The sequence below is a fragment of the Lissotriton helveticus genome, chromosome 1_1 (genome assembly GCF_964261635.1).
Source record: "Lissotriton helveticus chromosome 1_1, aLisHel1.1, whole genome shotgun sequence".
Taxonomy (NCBI): Eukaryota; Metazoa; Chordata; class Amphibia; order Caudata; family Salamandridae; genus Lissotriton; species Lissotriton helveticus.
Window position 1 is genome coordinate 698156912 of NC_136057.1, and position 20891 is coordinate 698177802.

The 20891-nt window shown below is 47.9% G+C and overlaps 1 protein-coding gene across 1 annotated transcript in view; it reads left to right on the forward strand.

Moving 5' to 3' along the window:
* Positions 1 to 20891, forward strand: part of LOC144762717 (uncharacterized) — a 924777-nt gene that overhangs the window by 462863 nt on the left and 441023 nt on the right. Inside the window, exon 9 of the mRNA XM_078647968.1 lies at positions 1307 to 1380. Coding sequence (XP_078504094.1) covers positions 1307 to 1380 — 74 coding nt within the window. The remainder of the gene's footprint in view (positions 1 to 1306; positions 1381 to 20891) is intronic.

The following is a 20891-nucleotide window of genomic DNA, read 5'->3' on the forward strand; positions in this document are numbered from 1 at the left end:
GATAATGCAATATTATGCCTTCTTGTTAACCTGTTCTTTCCTAGGGCACGCATTGGGGGTCGATCTTTCAGGCTGTTGGCGCCACAGCTCTGGAACACTCTGCCCTTGGTACTGCGTAGCACCTCTAATCTGCTGGCCTTCAGGAAGGGCCTTAAAACGTGGTTATTTGCTCTTTAGTTTTCTCTTTTCTGTTGTTTGGGTCTATTACTTTCTGTGTTGTGTTATCTGTTACAGGTTTACAATAAAAGCGCCGGGACACTCTTCGGAGTAGGCGTGCGCTATAAAAGACATATATAACATAACATAACATAACATAACTAGCACCGTTGTGTTCAGTTTTTTCGTCTTTGGTACATCCTCATGATGTAAGCAATGTGATGTGGAAGATGGACAAAATCGAATTGCTCTAATTACGTAATTTGTATTATTCCAAGTTCTAGTCTTTCTCGTCACACTCCTAGATACCCATGATCTTTAATTGGTTCTTGGGAACATAGGGACTTTGTGTTTCAGTATGCATATTATCATCACATCACGTTCTCTCCATGAAGACAATGGAAAGCTGAAGAAGTGGCTGAAAAACAACCTGCTGAACTCTCAAAACAGTATTTCACTGAATCTCAAGCAAGAGCTATTGCAATTCCAACCAACGTCTTCATAAGCAATTGTCTTTAATGTTATATATTGCTCTCGCTGAGAGCTATTAGTGTAAATGTCACATTCTAAATGTGATAATTCACTGCAGTGACATAGCAACGGTGGGTTGCAGATCTCTTAACTCACTGTGCTATATCATAAAGGAAGTCTAGGGTTCTTTCGCTGGGCTCTGTGAGAGCAGCACTCGAATGCAGAGCGCACAGCTACTGAAGGAAAGGGAGTGAAGGCTCAGAGAGTGTGGGGGTGGGGTGGGGGGGGGAGTGACAGGAGGGCAGGTATTCTTTTTATTAGGGACTGAGGGGAGATTTGGGGAGCCTTTCATAGCATATAATTAAAGGTGGGTAAAAAGAGCATTACAGTGATGTTTTTCACCTCAGGGTTCTGAGTGATATCATAGACAACTCGAGCTTTTCTCTCATTTTCTATTTCATATCACTCAGAATACCTCAGTGAAAAACATCCTGTAATTCACTGTTACCCATCTATAATTCTATATGTAATCCTTTCCAATAACAATTATTATAGGCACTGACCATAACATTTATATTAGTTAGCCACTGGCTAACCACAGACTCTTTTGTGTGCTACGGTTAATTGTATTTAATCCTTTACGAGTTGTTAATTAATTGCAATTTCCCTTTTTTATTAGTGAACATCAGGAAGCTTTTGAATCTTCCAAAAGAAGTTATTGAGATCGATCCGAATGCTTATGGGAAATTCAAGGTACAGCATAGAATTGTCTAAATATTGTGCAAATAAGGAAATTATATCACCTCAACTATTGCATGTTTGTGAGCCATGACATGATATATTTAATCTTGATAATGAAAATGAAACCTGATTCCTTACTTGATAGTATAATGTAACTTTACTGGTGTATTCGTATAATAGTCTATAAAGTTTGCCCTTCCATTTATTATTATATTGTTTATTTTCAATACTTACAGGTTTGTGCTATGAATATGCAATGCAGAGAAAAATGCATTCAATAAGTGAATTAGGACTAGGTTCTGTATTCTTTTATCCACAGTACAAAGTACTATGGGCCTGATTTGAAGTTCGACTGGCCCTCTCCATCCATCAGGGTGATGGAGAGCATGATGTCAGCCACCCTGATGGACTACCATAAACCAAACTCAGAGATCATCACCAGCCCGCAGTGATCTCTGTCTTCAGAGGAACTGCCATCAAGGTAGTTGCATGGGCGGCTCCGGCACTAGGGCGGAGGAGCGTCGCCCTACTGCTTTCTCACAGTGCGAGAAGCAGAAACATAAAATGGTAATAACTACTATTTTATGTTTCTGCTTCTCGCACTGTAAGAGAGTAGAAAGGTTTAGCTGGGGGCGGGCCTGCTCTAGGGCAGGGGATGAGTGGCTTGCCCACTGTTAAGGGCACTGACTGTTTGGTCGGCCCTCTGGGGCTGCCTAAACCAGTCATGCACACTCAGCCCTTCCTCCATGTAGGATTCAATGGAGCCTACATTGAGAAAATGACCTCCCCATAGGCGCCTGGCTGGGCGCTGTCCCGACCAATCACAACGCTGCCATTGCAGCGTTGTGATTGGCTTAGGGGAGAGAGTAAGGCTGCCTGCTTCCTGTTACTGCTGGAGGCAGGACAGCAGGAGAGCAGAGATGAGGCGGGACCCGAGAAGGTAAGTTAATTTTATTATTTAAATTAACCCCCCCTGCGCACTCCCTGCCCCCCCACCCGCGATTCATGCCAGCCGTGACTGGGTAGTTTCCCTGAAAGCACTACAAGTTTGGTGAACAGCAGTTCTCTTTCAGGCAGCTGCATACCAAAAATATTGATATTTAAACATAAACTTGCAAAGCGAAAGTTTGCTTTTGAAAAACACAAAACGAATGACCCGTATACCCTGGGAGATTTCTCCTGGGCTGTGATTTTTTTTCTGTATGGCACCGCAAGGTTTTTCCTGGCGGTAATCAACAGAAAAAAACAACCTTTCGTCTCTGAATAGCATGGACAGTCTGACGTCCTTATTCTCACGGGTTCTACACCGTCGGTTCTTGAGAGTAAGCTTTCCGAGGGCAGAGCCAATGAGACGGCCCTCCTGATTCTAAGTAGACTCGGAGGACTAAGGGTCTGAAGGACAGTGTACTCCGCCACCTTTGTGAGGGAATATCCTGTCTATCAAACTCTTAATTATGTCAGCGTTTTCCCAACACAGGCATTACATATCACTGTTCTCCTTTGATCAAAACCACAAATTAGCCTTTATCATAGACATTTGAATGAAGAATCTTTGTTGTAGATGTAGTTAAAAAAATATTATGATAACTTTTTTATGTAGCCCTTCATGTCACACTTCTGTTCTCAAGCACTGAACAGTAACAGGTGTTACCATTAAACAACAAAACAAATTTAAACTTTGTAACGATGGCAGGCCGAATCTACCTAGCTGGTATTTTAAGTGTTGAACTTGAGGTCACCACATATCTCAGCTGTATGTGATAAACTCAGAAACAAACTCATTTCCACGATTCCTGGCCGTATTTTATCTGTTTCCCTGTGCCTCTTGAAAGCAGATATGTCAGAGTAAAAGAAGCAACAAAGTCATTTCCTGGTTGTCCCATTAGAACTAAACACTTATTCTCATTAGCTTGCCTCAATTTGCATCATGAATAACCTTGACTGAGTGAAAACCCCTATTCAAGAAGATCCTGACAATGCAATGTATAAATTGATAAAAGTTTTCTCTTTACTTTAAAAAGTACATTATTCATCAGCTTATTTTTTCATTCAATGCTGTTAGCGACTAAGGCTTTATCAAATCATATAGCACATATATCTTTAAAAGAAAGTTACAAAATTCACATTGTGTATCCATAAATAAGATAAAAATCAGTGAAGAATAAAAGCATGGTCATTTAGCAATCTTTATAAAAACAGGAAGTGTCTTCTCTTAAGCCTCTTTAGATAGAATAGAATAGATTGAAGCATGATGTACAAGGAAAAAAGTCATCTCTTCCACCCTTTTGTATTATACTCGGCATTGATGATATCCTGCTTTTAGGAGGTAACCGACATTCGTGAAGCTACAGCTCATTTTATTTTAGCCTCCGTAAGAGTTGGCAGGAGGAAGGGAGTCTTTAGCGGGGCCTCTTTTGATTAAAGTTACGATATGCATGCAGAATAAAGTTTGTGAGTCTTATGTTTAACAAAGTATTCTCCGGGTTCAAGGCTGCCGTGATGGCTTGCCTGCAGGTCCTAACACCCAGCCTATTCCATTCTGGTTTAAGTCTCCGCCTGCGTTCTGAATTAAAAACTGGACACAGGCAGATCACATGCGACATAGTTTCAGCTGTTTTGCCACACCCTCTACATGTCAAATCTTCCGTGGTGCGTCGCCAGGGGGGGTAGATCTTTCAGGAATCGCCAGTCGCCCATTCTAATGGCGATAAGGCTGCGTTTTAGATGGAGTGAATATGTGCAGGCCAAATAGGAGGCGGGGGCTAGCCGTCTATAAGAGTTTACAAGGGCCCAGGCATGACTACGTTTCAAGAAGAATGATTTATCGGTGATACTTGATGTCATTCTCACACCCTTTTTGATCCCTATTTTAAATGCTGTCTGACTGGGATTCAGGGCCCACAAGTCACTCGCAGACATTTGCTGGATGGCCTCTTTAAAGAGACGGCTGTATGTTCCACCTGGGTTATTCCGGGTTATTTCCTGCCAGACCAGGGATTCTAATGTGTTGGGATCCGCTTGTCTTAATTTGTGACAGAAATTAAGATATGCCCCGATGTTGGAGGCATCGTAGTTTATCAGCCCCATCTCCAGTCTTATCTGTGCAGCAGATGCAGATTTTGGCAGCTGGAGCACCTTTTTATAAATTTTGGTTGTGTGCTGGTTCAGGGCTGTATTCCTTTTCCCCCCAAATAGCTCTATACCATACGATAGAGTAGGGCCAATTTTTGCTCTCATCACCTCCAAAAGGGGCGATAGAGTTGGGCCTGAGAGATTTTTTGCAAGCTTTTTACAAGCTTGCCTAGTGATACCGCAAGAGTTGTTGCTTTGACTGCAATCTCATTACGCTGCTTTCTGATATTATATTTAGAATCCAAATGGACGCCTAGATATTTATACGACTGGCCTGTTATGAGGCTTATGTTGTTGAAAGACTAGCCGCCACCTGTGTGTCGTTTCTTACCAAAAAGGACGACTTGCGTTTTTTTTTAGGTTGACCTCTAATTGGTTAATAGTTGTGTAATCATGCAGTTTATCAAGGAGCCTTTGTAGGCCCACCCTAGTGAGGCTAAAAAGGACAAGGTCGTCAGCGTACAAAAGGTTGCTTAGACCCGCGCCACCGATTTTTGGAGAATGGCTGTTGGTGCCATCCAGGGTCACCGATAGATCTGCTATAAACTGGTTGAAAAGAAGGGGGGCCAATACACATCCCTGCCTCTAGTTGTCATTATTTTCCGCGAGAGATGTGTGCCGGACCCTAGCTTCACCCGAACCCATGTTTGCGAATGGAGTTGTATGATTGCCTGTAATAGATTCTCTGGAAGACTAAGGCTTTATGTTCCACAGGGAGGCGTGGCCACAGAGCGGGTGAGGGAAGACGTGTGAGCTTGGAGCTCTGTGCCGACCCTGCTAATTATCCTGATTTGGGATGTTGCAAAGAGCACCCGAGTGCTTGGAGGGGTGACGGCGGGGGGATGGTGGCTCCCGCAGCATTATTGGGGAGATTCATCGCCCTGCTTGCCGACGAATTGACTACAGTCTGGTCGCCTGCGGGATGCTCAAGATGGCGGCGATGTCGTTGTTGTGAACCAGGTGGCATCGGGGGCTGTCAAGACCTGCCCGCCAGAGTTTGAGCTGGCGCTACCACCATAATGATGTTTGGGGAGCTCCCAGGGCCCGGATCCAACCATCGCTGACGTAGCGCAAGTAAGCCTGCCACCGCCGCGGATCACTGAAGCCAGGAGGATGGTTGCTACGGGAGACACGGTTGATGACCAGAGAGAAGTCCTTATGAGGCTGCGTGCGAGAAATTGAGGTGCCTGACAGCTTGTCAGGGTGACTGCTGGACTGCTTGTATCCTGCCGGAGCGGCCGACTGGAGGGGCGGCCCGACATTTGGAGCGCCAGCGAGCAAAGGAGGGGCCCAGACGGCGAGCAGCGGTGAGCACTATCACACACAACTGCTCTGAAGGGCTAGCAGACTGTACGATATTCGGCAGGGGAGCGGTGCGGAGAGGACCCCGGAGGGCATTTACTGTGGCAATGGTCGAGAGCTGGGGATGAGAGCGGATGCACGGAGACAACGGGAGGTGAGGTGATACCGGGAGTTGCCGTGGACTTGCAGGGTACACCGAGGCAGCGCCACAGCAGGTCATGGGACTTGGAGTGCTTGTATGGGCCCTGCTTCATTGACTGTGCAATTGCGGCGCTGTAGCGGGAGTTGAGCAGTGGTTGGGCTGCTAAGTGGTGATGTGATCTGCCAACTTGGACTGTTAAGATGGTGAAGCCACCAACATTGTGCAATAAGCAGGAGAGTGCGGTTGATCACGGTCGGATGAGGAACTCTGCCTCCTTAATGCTTTCTGGCTGTAGTGAGCGTGGGACTGCCACAGTAAAGGGTGAGCCAACGGAACTGCTGGGGAGTCTTGTGTTCCGGCCCCTGCTGTGCAACAAACCTCCTTGCACAGCTGTGTTGCGGGCAGTACAGCAGGGGACCGGCCGAGTAAGGAAATGGGAGGCGATTCTGAGGCATAGGATGCTCCGCATGGAGGAGAGCAGCGAGCAACCACACTGCGGAGCGAGGGACCAAGCAATGGTGCGTGCATGACAGGTGAGATCCTAGAAGTGACCGCTACGGCCCCTGGAACTATTCCTCAACCCATGAGGACAAACGCTAGATTAGGTTTGGGACCTCAGCGAAGCACTGTTTAGTATCTAGCCTACGGCAGCGAGTGGACACTGTGCTGGTAGTCGGTGCACCGTTCAGGCGGTGGCCGGGGGTGCTTGGAGGGGTGAGTCGGTGAGACGGCAGGCCGCAAGGAGAGAGGAGAGTGTTGAGATAGTGGGGACAGCTCGACTGTCAGAGACACGAGAGTACCGCTGGCGGTAAACACGTATAGGATTGGATATTGAAGTCAGCCTACCTGAGAGCAGGGACTTACGCCACAAGTGCACATGGGGAAACCCAGAGGGAAGCAGGTGGGCGCGCCCCCTGAGCAAGAAGACGATGTGGGAGTGCCAGACAAGCAGGAAGGACTCATGCGCCACCCAGAAGGGATGCTCCAGCAACAAGTGGATCAAATACTCAAAGCTACTACAGACACTAAGGAGGCTTTATGACTGGACATCGCGCATGTGGCACAGGGTCTTGGATTGCTCCAAGCTGACCATGCTAAACTTGCCGACAGGGTGAAGCAGAAAGAGGTCGCCCTAGAGTCCCTGGAACCTGCCTAGAAGACGATGGCGACCCAGATGACGGATGTTCAACACCGGTTGCAAACCCTGGAATGGAGGGCAGACGATGCTGAAGGGAGAATTCGAAGAAACAATGTCCGGGCGGTGGGGATGCCGGAAGGAGTGGAGGAGACTAACATGACGGATTACCTGGAAGACTGGCTGAGAAAGGAGGTTGCACATGAAGGCTTGACATCTTTCTATACACTGGAAAGAGCACATAAGGTGCCAGCTCGGCCGCTGGCCCCCGGAAGGCTACCCAGACCGGTGGTGGCCAGGCTGCTCCATTACAAAGACATGGACCTCTGGTTACACAAGGCCCGAACTGCGGTCCGATAGAAGGTGGGCAATAGTAAAGTGACGCTATTCCCGGATTACACGCTCGAAGTACAGCGCCGCTGAGCTTTGTTCATAGAAGTCAAGAGAGCGCTCCGAGACAAGGGCCTCCAGAACTACCTTATGTTCCCGGCACGCCTAAAGATAACCATGGATGGCAAGCCGTTTATCCACAACAACCCTGAGGAAGCTTGGAATTGACTGGAGTTGTACAAGACGCGTGCTGGGGAAGCGGGGCGCAGCACGAGCACTCTAGCGGAGGGGCCACGGCAGGGCAGATCGCGGCGCATCCGCATACGCCACCCTGCAGCTCAAGAGCCTACGGAGACACAGACGGAGAAAGAACGCACTGCTGCTTTACAGGCCGTCACAGCCATTTTGCAGGAGAACAGAACGGCATCACTGGTGGCGTCGGGCTCAGAAACGGGGTCCCTGGGATCGGACACTGAAGACTCGGGCAAAGGAAGTACTCACTTGCCACATGTAACGGCTGGGACGGCTGATGAGACCGTAGATGTGTGACACTGTGAGTTGCCTTGCATGGGCATAGGATTGCGGGGGAATTGGTTCCGGCCCTTGGGTATTTTTCCCTAGACTCAGTTAGTAATCGAACATTGGTGGTTGGAGTGGATGGTAAGGTCCGATGAGTACACATCAAGGCGGTCCCGCCATATTGTAGCCTCGGATGGGGCTGTCTAGCTCTCTTGGGGGGTAGAGCGCGGGCAGATGGAGGACTATGAAGTCGAACCTCTGAAGTTTTGGGCCCACTCCCCTAATTTTGTGTGGGTGTAGCTCCTCGGGTTTTTCCTAAAGGAGCAGTTTGATCAGAAGTTTGGATGGATCCTAGTGTTGTAGAGCATGTTCTGGGGTGGGGAAGTTGGGCAGGTTTTGGGGTTTGGTAGGGGCAGTTAGAGTCACCTGTGTGTTTCAATGTGGGGGGTAGCTGTTCGGGAGGAATTGGGCTCAATATGGGAATGTTACATAATTTGAAATGTGTTACCTGGAATGTACGGGTTCTTTGCACAATGCAGCGACTTCATAAGGTGCTTGCTTATTTGGTGCGACGGGGGACTCACATAGCCTTTCTTCAAAGAAACACATATTAATCGATCTGAGGGGCTAGCATTGAAACGTAGAGGAGGGGGCAATTATTTTATACGACCTATTCAGCTTTTGCTAGGGGATCTCTGATATGGGTCAGAGCTGGTGTTCCCTTCCAGCTAACGCAACTATTGGTGGATCCAGAGGGGAGGTTTATGGTGGTGATGGGGCACCTCAATGGCGTGGATGTGACGCTATGTAGCATATACGGCTCTAATGTAGATCAGATCTCTTTCTTTGACCGTCTATCAGGGAGTTTAGCACCATATCTGACTAGTTCGATAATAATGGGAGGGAACTTTAATTCAATTGTAGATGCGCAGATGGCTAGGTCCCATCCTCCGCTCCTTGATGCCCCAGTGCATAGACTCTCCAAGGCGAGACGCACAGGCAGAATAATTGGGGGCTGGTAGACACATGCTATGCGCATCATTTAGAGGAGCAAGATTACTCTTATTACTCCGGCCTCCATGAGCTACATGTGAGGCTTGATGCGATATTATGTACCCCTGCGATATTATGTACCCCTGAAGTTCACGTCAAAGTAATTCATAGCGAGTACCTAACTAGGACAATATCGGATCATAACCCGCTACTAGTGCAGATACGATGGTTCAGGGAGAGACCTGTGATACCGACCTGGCTGCTCCGACCAGAAGCGCTGGAAGATCCGGCCTTCTGCGAAGACTAAAGAGCAGGAATAAGTCAGTATTTTGACGAGAATGAGGACACAGCGATATCAGTAGCAGTTGAGTGGGATGCTTTTAAGGTGGTAGTTCGGGGTTTATGTATTGCCTAAATAGCGGCGGTGAGGAAAACACTATTAAACGACTTAGAGGCAGCAGAACGCCGGTTGCGTGGAGCTGAGAGAGCCGGCCTGAGGACTTAGGGGCACAGTGGGAGGTCGCAGAGGCTAGAGAGGCAGTAGCAGTGCAGCTGGAAAGACTGCACTCCTTTGACCACAGATCATACCGGGCGAGAGTGCACGCAGAAGGAGATAAGACGGGCACGCTGTTGGCATGGCTGGCTAATACGAACCCCCGGGGAACACATATACTGGGACTGGCAGCCTGACAGGTGAATTGGTATACATGCAGCAGGGGAGAAATGGTGTATTTCTGGATTATTATACTGAACTTTATAGCAACAAACTGTGGCAGGGTGAGGATGTCATGGGGAAGTTCTTCACTGAATTGGCACTGCCTAGACTGGAGAAGGAGCAAGAGAATTTACTTGGACAGGATATCAATCTCTACGAAATTCGGAGCGCAATCAAACATATGGCGTGTAACAAAACGCCAGGGGTGTATGGCCTACCAATAAAATTCTATTCTGCGTATGTGGATTACTTAGCCAACTATTACTAGCGGTGAATCAGGAGGCATGGAAGGGGGGAAGGTTACCGGTAACCACTTGGGAGGCCATTATTGTTCCACTGCTGAAACCTGGGAGAGAGCCCTCTGATATGACGGCATATCGCCCACTATCAATGTTGACCACTGACTACAACATTTTGAGTAGGATCCTTGCGACCCGGCTACTCCCGTACATGACACAGCTGGTCCATCAGGACTAGGCGGGCTTCATCCCCACACAGAACACGTCTGCTAACGTGCAGCATATTTTGGGGGAGGACCACAGTTCGGCACCTACCCCAATGGTCCTTTCGGTCGATATTGAAAAGGCCTTTGATAGCCAGGAGTGGCCATTTCTATTAAATGTTATGCAAGTGATGGGCCTGGGAGAGGCTTACTTGGGATGGACTCAGATCCTTTACAGCTCAGCGACGGCCCGAGTGCGGACAGGGGCGACGGTTTCATTAACCTGTTCAGTGGGGCGGGGAACGCAACAGGGATGCTCACTGTCTCCACTGCTGTTTGCTCTCGCAATTGAGCCATTGGCTGCACGTGCCAGGTCGGGGAAGCATTATGCGGGTCTAGAGCTACGCGGAAACATGCAGTATATCTCGCTTTACGCAGATAATCTGCTCATGTTCCTGGCCACCCCAGGAGAGGCCATGACGGGGGCGACGACGCTGCTGACCAAGTTTGGCATGGTCTCAGGGCTTCGGGTGAATTGGGCAAAGACCTGCCTGTTCCTTGTGAATCAGATGATGGTGATGGGAGGCATACAGTGGGAGCCTCACTGCTAACCCTATCTTGGGACTAACATCTATAATAGGCAGGAGGACATGTTGGAGGGTAATGTGGTAGAGCACTGCGAGGGATTAAATTGAGCATGGCATTCTGGGGTACGTTGCAGTTATTGATGGAGGGCCAAGTGGCACTCTTAAAGAAGGTGGCACTGCCTCAGCTCCTGTATTATTTCAGGATGCTACTGATTTGGATACCAGGCTCTGTGTTCCAAACGCTCCGTTCCTTGATGGAGGGGTTTCTGTGGGGGAGTGGTAGACGGCCAGTGGCCCTGGCCACGATGGTGCAACCCCAAGCAGAGGGAGGATGTGCAGTCCTAGACTTCGAATTGTATTATCTAGCAGCTCAGCTGCAGTCGCTTACCCAAGCAGTGGCAAGGTAGTTTAGGGGCCCTGATGGTCCCGGTGGGTCGATGGATCCCACGCCATGTGTTGTCATTTGTTATACTTTTTCATCGGCTGCGACTTGGATCGTTAACCCATGAGGAGCGAACGCTGAGATTATGTTGGAACCAAAGCCAACGCAGAGATGGGGTTATCCAGCCATATGCTCCGGATTCTCCTAGGCATGTGCACAGTCCTTCCACATGGGGGAGACTGGTCTGCGCTAGCGCGTGGGAGGAGCAGGGGTTGCAAGTGATGGGGAACCTATATGAGGAAGGCGTCCTCTTGCCTTATCAGGCACTGCAAGATAGATATGGCCTTTCCAGGAGCGATTTCTTACTGCATTCAGCCCTTGTATCGGCAATCCAACACCATTGGGGAGGAGGGTTTTCAGAGCCGCAGACATCTTTAACATGCCAGTATGTTGTAATGGCGGTGACGACTGTCAAAGTCATAACGTGCTTATACAGGCGAATGGTGGGCGAGGGGCTGCAGCCGCTGAGTCAGTTACAAAGGGAGGCAGACCTGGGTAAGGAAATTCCTGAAAAGACATGGTCCAAGATAGTGGAAAGAGCGTGGAAGAGCACGCCTAATGCTAGATTCCAGCTTATTCATTTCTATGTGTTACATAGGGCATATTTAACCCCGGCACGGATAAGCGAATATTTTAATGTGGACACAACCCGATGCCCCTGCTGCAACTCAGAAGAGGCAGATTTCATCCATATGATGTGGAGCTGCCCGCAGCTGGGAACGTGTTGGGAGGAAGTGGTTGAGGTATTGTGTGGGGTGACGGATAGGCAGATAGACCCAGACATGGGTGCATGTGTATTACATTGGTTTCCTCATACGGCTCGGACTAAAGTTATGAGTAAGTTCTTAGAACTGGGGTTGCTACTAGTCAAAAGGGAATTATCGAGGCATTGGAAAAACAGGCATGGACCCAGTATTGAGGGCTGGAAGGCAGAGTTCACCAACTGGGCAGCCAGTGATAGTGTGGTTCGATTCCAACAAGCTAGGAGAGCTAACAATGAGAAGGCACAAGAAACTGCAAAAGCGTGGGAGGCTCTGGTTGTGCTACTGCTGTTACCTGAACTGAAGTCGGATGTAGAGTCATTGGATACGACGATAGGACCTCCCCGGCCTGAAGGGTTATAATGGGGCTACCTGTGGCTCCGGGGGACACGGCTGCGGAGGTATGAATGACCTAGGCCAGGCTCATAAGTTCTGAAGAGAAGGAGAGGTACACACCCTTGAATGGTTATATAAAATTGATAGTTTTCCATTCATGTTAATAGAGGACGCACCAGTGGAACGGGTTAGGGAGGGCAAAGAGGAGGGGAATGCAAATAATTGGGTGAGTGCATAGCTTGATTGACTTGATGGTGTACGGGTTAGAGGGGAAAGACTATTACACCACAAAAGCATATCGAGGACATTATCCGCTAGAAGCCTGCACTAAGGAAACAGGGCAATGAACATTTGGGTGTATAGTCTTAACCAGATGACTGAACTGAAACAATGTGCATGTCTCAAGAATTGTGCTCACTGATGATGATGTGCAACAAATATCAGATGTTTTGTTTGTGGTTGAAAAAAATCAATACAAATATATTTAAAAAAAATTGCTTTATCTTCTACACCTGTGTAATGTTTAATATGGCCTGGCACTGCCTAAGTCCCCCTTTTATTTTAGACCCGAGACCACCCTTGGATGTGGACTCCCTCCCTCCTCCAAGGCAAGCACTTCAAACCACACTCTTTTGGATTTGGGGTTGTAAACCACGCCCGTATTTTATTACAAAATAAAAAACCATTAAACTTATTATTTACAATATGTGCAATTACGCAGAAAGTCCAGTTACATTTGATTGGTACAATATGTTAATTGGCTAACCTTAACATGTTTCTAATACATAGCCATTCCTACCGTAATCTAAAACATGACATTCTGCGTATCCCTGCCAGAACGTCCGTCTAGCTCAGTGACTGGCAGCCCCAGATCCTGGTAACTACAAAAACTCCACTGGAGTAAGATTGCATAGGGGGTCCAGGTTATCGGACGGATATTTCCCCCGGGCCCCCTTATGCCCTGAGCCTTAACTCCATAACGGGGCACTGCAATTCTGCATCTTTGCGTCCTGGTGCGCATGCGTGTGTGGGGGTGGCCGACCAGCCGACTGGAAAGAGTGACTCCCTGACCCACAGACCCTTTCAGCCTACCGACCGGCTGTAACTACCACTGGAGTTCCATGGTGCTGGCCGCTAAGGACCGAAAACTATGCTTACCAATCATGACCTTACCCCCACACAGAATAGTTGCCCGATTATCTGGCCTCCCCCTCTGCTACCCAGAAGGTCATGTCTTGCACCTTGCACCCTCTAACCATGCTAGAATGTCCTCCATGAAGGCCTGATTCCCTTAGTTGAGAGGTGAACTCCATACTTCAAAAAGAACTGCTCACCCCGGATGTATCCATGTCCTATCGACTTCAGTTTGGGGGTCATGAACAACTTCTCAAACTTAGTGTTGATCCGCTTTACCGCGTGATTCAACACTCGTACCGACTCACCCCCCTCTCCACTAAAACCTTGGAATCATGTGAGACTAGACTATCATGGCATCAGGGAACCTCTTTGCCAACCATTCCACCTCAGTGAGTAGGTCCTTAATGACTACCCTCTGCCCCAGGTGTACCAAGTCATTACCACCTAAATGCAAGATCCAGATTGCAGGTGGCCCCTTACTTCCTTTAAAAGCGCGGATCACCAGCTCCCTGAATTGCCTAATGCGCAGTCCACCCTTACCATAAAACACTATTTTTGTTCCCTACTGACGCACCCGGACCTCATGGGTCCCTTCAAAGAAAGCTTTTAGTCAACAAACATACAAATGACCTGTGATCCAGATCTCCTGGTGTTCTTGGGCCCAAGAGTGAACTTGGGCCATCACCTGTGCTGTACATTCGTGAACCGTTGATCGTCGCCCCCTGAGTGACATGGTGATGTCTTTCCTCCTAGCTGGTGGACCGCTGCAAGCTTCTTCCCTGAGTCACAGGATGAAGAAACTGCAAATAAATCGGGACAAGGAACCAAGCGTCAGTGCACCGCCCTACCAATGGCAAAAGCATATGCAGTCGCACATAGCTTTTGTAACAGTTATAGGACCACCTACCGATCCTTTATACCTGTTCCTCCTTAAAACCCTGGCCACTGCTTCCGTGGCAGCCCCAATCCTGTAGGAGTGAGTCCCAAAGTTAGCTGAATCCAGGCCAGCATTTCACATGGCCAAAGCCATGACCCTCTTAAACTGGAAAACAGTGAGAGGTGAACCATACACATGGACTAGAAGCAGCCCCCCTGTGGCCCACGTTCGCTGTGCCATGCAGGCCTCCAGTCTGGCAACCGGGCAGCATGTACTACCTACAGCCCTGTGTAGCACTATGCCCTCACCCCTTCCTTCTTGATCAGTCTTGGACTTAGATAGAGAAATCAGTACAGAGTCCCTGTTTATCTGGATATGTCCCACTTGCAATCCCCCCTGCCAGTCCCTTTTGTTCTTTGTCACCAGCTCCCCTACCCTGAAAGCACCATAAAATGCCAGGCAGAAAGCTGCTTGAAACAGAGTAGCCTCCCTATCAGAATTACAAACTCGATGCAGAGCTTCCATTAGTTTAGCTAGTGTTTGTAGCCTTATGGGTTTCCTCTCATCGAGCTGCACCCCTTGTAAGCGTTGCCACCCCTTCAAAGCCTTTCACACTACAAAAATGCCTGTTGGATCCCCCTTGCCCTTAGCCTTAACAAAAAAGAAGTTGGCTGTAATGTGACGCCCCTCGTCCCTCATGAACCTCAGATAAGCGACTACCGACCCTGGGTCGTGCCATTTGTGCTCCCAACTGTCCCCCAAAAACTGACAATATGAACAGAACGCCCTTTGTAAGATCTCCTGGGTGCTAGGTTAGATGCCATGAGGTCCAAAAATTGGGGGCACCAAGCTGCCAACGCTGTTCTGGGAAAGGTGTGGGGTTCTCTGCTGCTTCTAGGAGGTGGGACCTGAATACTTGCATCTTAAAATGAGAGAGTGCGTCAGCAGCATGGTTTAATATATCCAGCATGTGTTAAGCTCTAAAGAGTAAATTACATTTCATACACCACAAAACAATCTCTTTTAATAATCGCAGGATCATTTTGCACTTTGCCGTTTGATTATTAATACTCCCCACCACCGCCATGTTATCTGACCAGAACATCACAGACTGATCTCTCACATTTTCAGGCCAAACGGACAGTGCCACCAGGATAGGGAACAGCTCAAGGAAGCTTATGTTAGTTGTGATCCCTGAGTGTATCCACCAGCCCAGGTAGCACTGCTCAATGTAAATGTAAATGTAAATGTGTGTATACTTGTAAAGCGCACTGCCGCCCCATCTCGGGACATCCTTGCGCTGTATACCGCTGTGGAACCCATCCTGGATTTCCCTGTGAGATGCCCCTTCTAGGGCACCCCCAAGGTGAAGCCAGGCATCCCAGCGCTGTTGGGGCCATTGTGGAGATTAAGCAAGCTATTGCCCAGAGTTGCAGAGTGGGACCCATGATTAGAGTAGGCACCGAGGCGAGAATTATCGAGTCCGCGGACATTGAGCCCAAGACCCTGCTGCGTCGGGAATTGAACCCTGGTCCCGGGCCTGACCTCTGCTTCAGGGTCTGCCACTTCTAACCAGTGAGCCACACTTCTCAATCCATTCTGACCCCGGAATAGCACTGAACCCTTCGCTACCTGCCGCATCGGTCATCAACCCCATCTTGGGACCGGACCTGGGTGGGCTAGGCCACACCACCCTACCATTGAAATCGCGCAGAAATGCTTTTCAAATAAGCATGTCCTGTTTGACCTTGCTGGCTAACATGGTGTGATGGTGTTTCTCCTTGAGACCTGACATAGCCTGTGCGATGGTACGTGAGAAAGGGCGTGCCATTGGAATTATGCGCAGTGCAAAATTCAGTTGTCCAACCACTTGCTGCAATTGATGCAGAGTGACCTTCTCTCTAGCGAGGCAGTGCTGCAATGCTGTCCCAAAATCAATAACCTTCCCAGCAGGTAACCTAGACACCCCCTGAACTGAATCCAACTCAATACCCAGGAACTCAATCTTTGTGCTAGGACCCACCATCTTACCTGGTGCCAGTGGCACACTGAACTTCTCCATGAGTGCACATAACTTTCCCAATGCTGCACTGCAATTCCCTGAGCCTGACCCCCCCAGGAAGAGGAAATCATCGAGGTAATGTAACACCCATTGGTGTCCCATGTCCCGCCTGAACACCCACTCCAAGAAAGAGCTAAACTTCTCAAAGTAAGCACAGGAGACTGAACAACCCATCGGCATACACTTGTCCAAGTAATACTTCCCCTGGAATTGGAAACCCAACAGGTGAAAATCCAGTGGGTGCACTGACAGTAGGTGAAAAGCTGACTCGATGTCGGACTTCGCCAGCTTTGCCCCTTGACCCAGACCTGCAAGCATGTCCACTCCCTGATCAAAAGATGCATATTTTACACTACACAATAAATCTGAAATCGCCTCATTCAAAGAACTTCCTCTGGGTGCCGAAAGATTATGAATCAATCGGAATTCACCCTGCTCCTTTTTGGGAACCACCCCCAGTGGTGAGCAAACAAAGTCTTTCATTGGGACATCGTCAAATGGACCTGCCTCTCTGCCCAGCCTGACTTCCTTTTCAATATTTGTTGCTGCTACACCCTCATTGCTCTCGACTGAAAGTTGTTTCCTGCAATGTCCCACCCCCGTGTAATCCGGCACCGGGATCCTAAAACCATCCGAAAACCCTTCCCTGATCGTCCTTGCGGCGTCAGGCCAATTGTAAATGTTCAACCAAGGTATCATGGCACTAATATTTATGGGGGACCTGGCTTTCGCAAGGGGCACATTCTCATTCCAGTTTTTTAACTCCCTTCTCTCTGGACTTTTTGAAACATTTGGATTCGGGGTGTGATGTGTTGCCACAGAATGAACAATTGTGCTTGAATCTACATGTGCCCGTGGCCCTAGTACAAGTTTGCCTATTGAAGTCAAAGCACATACACCCTTTTCCCCTGTGCCCCCACGTTTCCTGAGGTGCCTCCCACTTTCCCTGAGGGGGCTGCACCAGAGGGCTGAAACCTAACATTGTCCTGCACCTGTCCCCGGTGGTTGTCAGATGACCCTAGGATTAAGTTGTTCAAATGAATGAACATGTCCGTTTGACTCCATCTAAATGATGGATCCATTGCCTTCGCCCTCCTAAATTCTTTATCATATTCCTTCCACTCATTGCCCCCATACCTGGCATGAGCAGTAGTAATTCTATTTTGGTAACACGCCATCTATGACCCCAAAGCTGGAAAACGTTCAAGCATGATTGCCATTTAGAACATAAAACCTTGCACCCAATTAGCTAAAATCACTTCCACCCTGTATTTTAGAATTATGTTAGCCCACTCCCTAGGGTGTGTCCATTCTTTGTTTTTCTTAGCTTCCTCCCTCTCTGCCTCATCTATTAACAGGGAAAACATACTCACATATGTCCCCTTCCAAATGTTTTCTCTCATTTCCTGTGACAAGTGTCCCCCAACTGATCTCTATTTGAGCGCAGGTCCCCCAAACCTAAAGGTGGCAATGGTTTAATTATACCTGCTGGTGCTGCTGTGTCAGCCGCCTTCGGAGCTCCTGGATCCATGGTCCGCCTATGGGTGCTGGACTTCCACTACCACCTACCGGTGCGGCGGCCACCGGCGTTGCACCCCTGCCTGTACTGCCTGCCTAACAATCGGTTTGCTTTTCCCAACTGTGCCATTATTTGCCTGGCCTTTTCCATTGCATCGACCCTGCTGCCTGGTGCCCCCGCTGTGGGGAACCAGTTCCCTACCGTCTCGAAGCCACGGGAGCACTGCTGCCAGACTGGACACTTTACCTGGCGTGCCCCCTCTACACCTCCCGTATGAGGACCCAATGGGGCCTGTGGTAAATAAAATATTACCCTGGCATAATTTCTAGGCATTAACAATTAGCATGTATCAAATGAGAGGCAGAGAGTCCGTGGTGTCCAAGTTAAAAGGGCTTTATTCCAATAACTCGAGTTAAGGGAGAATCTGTTCCATCACCACTGAGGTTCAGGAAGGGTCTTCTAACATTATTTACAGAGAACAACACATATATACATTTTTCCTTGTACATAGGGAGGAGCGCTCCAGGCAGAGCATGAAAGAAAGAGATAAGAGCATGTGGGCGTGCATGAGGGTGTACACTTGATGAGTCACAGGTGGGTGATAGGTGGGTGGCTACATAGAGGAGGAGTTACATGGCAGGCTGGAACTTTGCCCTACTTGTGCACGCAATTTGAGCATGACGTGCAGTTGACGTGTAACTGGGAGGAGAGCTGACTTTCAGTCTAGTAGAGAGATCTTTAGTGTCAAGGCGACCAGCACGTCTGGTACTAACTGATATCTTAAGTCAGGGGATGTATTATCTGAAGCAAAGGTTGCTCATCGCTAAGAAGCAGAAAAGCATATATTTCTTCGTGCATTGTGAGCTTTCTATGGATGCAAGCACTGTGATTTACTTCAATGGAGACAGAGAGGCTAGGCCCTATCTTTCGCGGACGGGTTCTGTTTACCTTCCTCACTGGGCAGGAATGTGACTCTGTACAGCAGGCAGATAACTATTTTGCAAAACACTGTCTTGGCACCCTTTGCTGGGCTTCTTTCAGCTGAGCTAGAAGTATGCGAGGTCAGAGATACGTAACTGCAGCTTGCAGTGTGTCAGGAGTCATGAAAACCCTAATTTAGAAAGTGGCTCAGACTGAACCACAAAAAGGGTTTGTCGTGATTTATTTAAAAGTGCACAATGCAAATACATGGGCCTTAAATGCTAACTTAATATTTCTTACATGGGAGACTTGATGACTGGCATCCTAATGCAGGACGTGATTGCAGAGGCCTCTTTGTTCAGGCCACTTAAGGGAAAATATGCATGGGTGACATGCACATATATGTAACATAGGGTACACGTAGGGGGCATCTTGGTCAGGCAAAATTTAATTTTCCTCATTCCCTCCTTGTCCCCTACGTAACCCTTCAGGATACATCTATATTCATGAGACCGTATAGTTGATCATACAGCATCATTTGTTCGTCCTTAACCCTTTGTATACTTGGATGTGGAACACATGCAGTTGCACACAGGCCGCAAATGGCCGGGCCACACTGCAGACAGAGACAGCAACCAAATATCATAAGTAGGATCATTCCTAGAAAGGACAACACTTTCCATCCCCAAGCAGATATCACACCCCAGAGCCAACTGGACCAAGTCCATGTGCCTGGGTCTTGATGTATGGCATGAGCAATCTTGTGGAGCCTTGTTATCGCTGCATATAAAGATGGCGCGTTATTTGGGATGAAAATGCAACAACTAGATCGGATCACGCTACAAGCTCCGCCCCTATCCGCCAAGATGACGTCTAGAACGAGACGATTTTGAAGAACAACAAGTCTCATAGCAGACTGTTCCTGGGTCAAGTTTGCCAGGGCAGATGCAGTCACATTCACTACTGCCTCAAGAGTCCTTGTTAACTTGCGTATCAGTTTACTGTTTTGGACGGGACCTATGAAGAAGAAGAATCCTTTGTTGAAATCTGTATATTGCTCCCAAGCTGTTTCAGTCTGATCAATCCCTGAGGCATCTGTCTCTCTCTTTACTCTAACATGTTCTAGTCGTGAATCTCTATGATAAGGGGATGGGGCCAAGAATACAGGTGGCAATAAGAATGCTATATAACAAGTCCCACCCCAGTCTAAGGGCAGATGTACATAGGCTGTCTGACCGCAAATGAAATAGGTATGGCGTGATGTTTTGAAAGAAGAAAGTCCTTATCATTAAACTCTACTACAACTTTACACTCGCTGTGTCCCATATGTACTGAGCCTTTCTTATTAACACATAAATCACCTTTTGCTGGTAGAACTGAAATAAACGGTGGACCTGTATTTTGCTTGGGCTGAACATTTAACATTATAAAATTAACGGATGCATTTCCCTGCTCGTACTCTTCATTCTCTAGATCGGTTCCCTTCCTTTGGGGAAATCCGTCTTTGTCTGGAAAACATGCTTCATTCATTACTTTATTCAGGTTTCCATATATCCAGCCACCTGGATAAGCTATGTACTTTCTATCTATTGAGGTCATTAAGGCAAACCATGCTCCACATGAACCATTGTGTGAGAACGACAGAGGATAGAAGGGCAGAACTCCCTTCGCCTTTTGATAAGGTGGCAGTTGGCCACATACCCAGCAATTAGTCGCATTGCTGGTCTGATGAGAATGGTGTAACATTTGAATAAAAGTATTGTTACGCAATGCAAGTCGATATGACAATTCATGAGGTGGCAGTTCACTAAATGTATGCTCTATGGTGCTGTTACTGGAAGAGTGTATATGTGAGGAAATAGGAAAGAAAACATGTAGTAATAAACTGACACAGATTATAACAATGCACAAAATAAAAAGAATGATCAAAGTAACTATACATCTACTGCGTAATAACTTGCAGTACTTTTCTCTCATTTTGCTCTTCTTACTATTCTCGTATGTGATCTTATACATGTCAGAAATCTAGTCTAACCGTTTCACCACCGAGTGGACTTAGACAATTAAACTACGTCTGACTTACTAGATCTTAACTTAGATTTATACTCCTGCTGTGGAGTCTTTTCTAGTAAAGGCGGCGCAGGCGGCGCAAGCGGCGCAAAGTCTGTAAT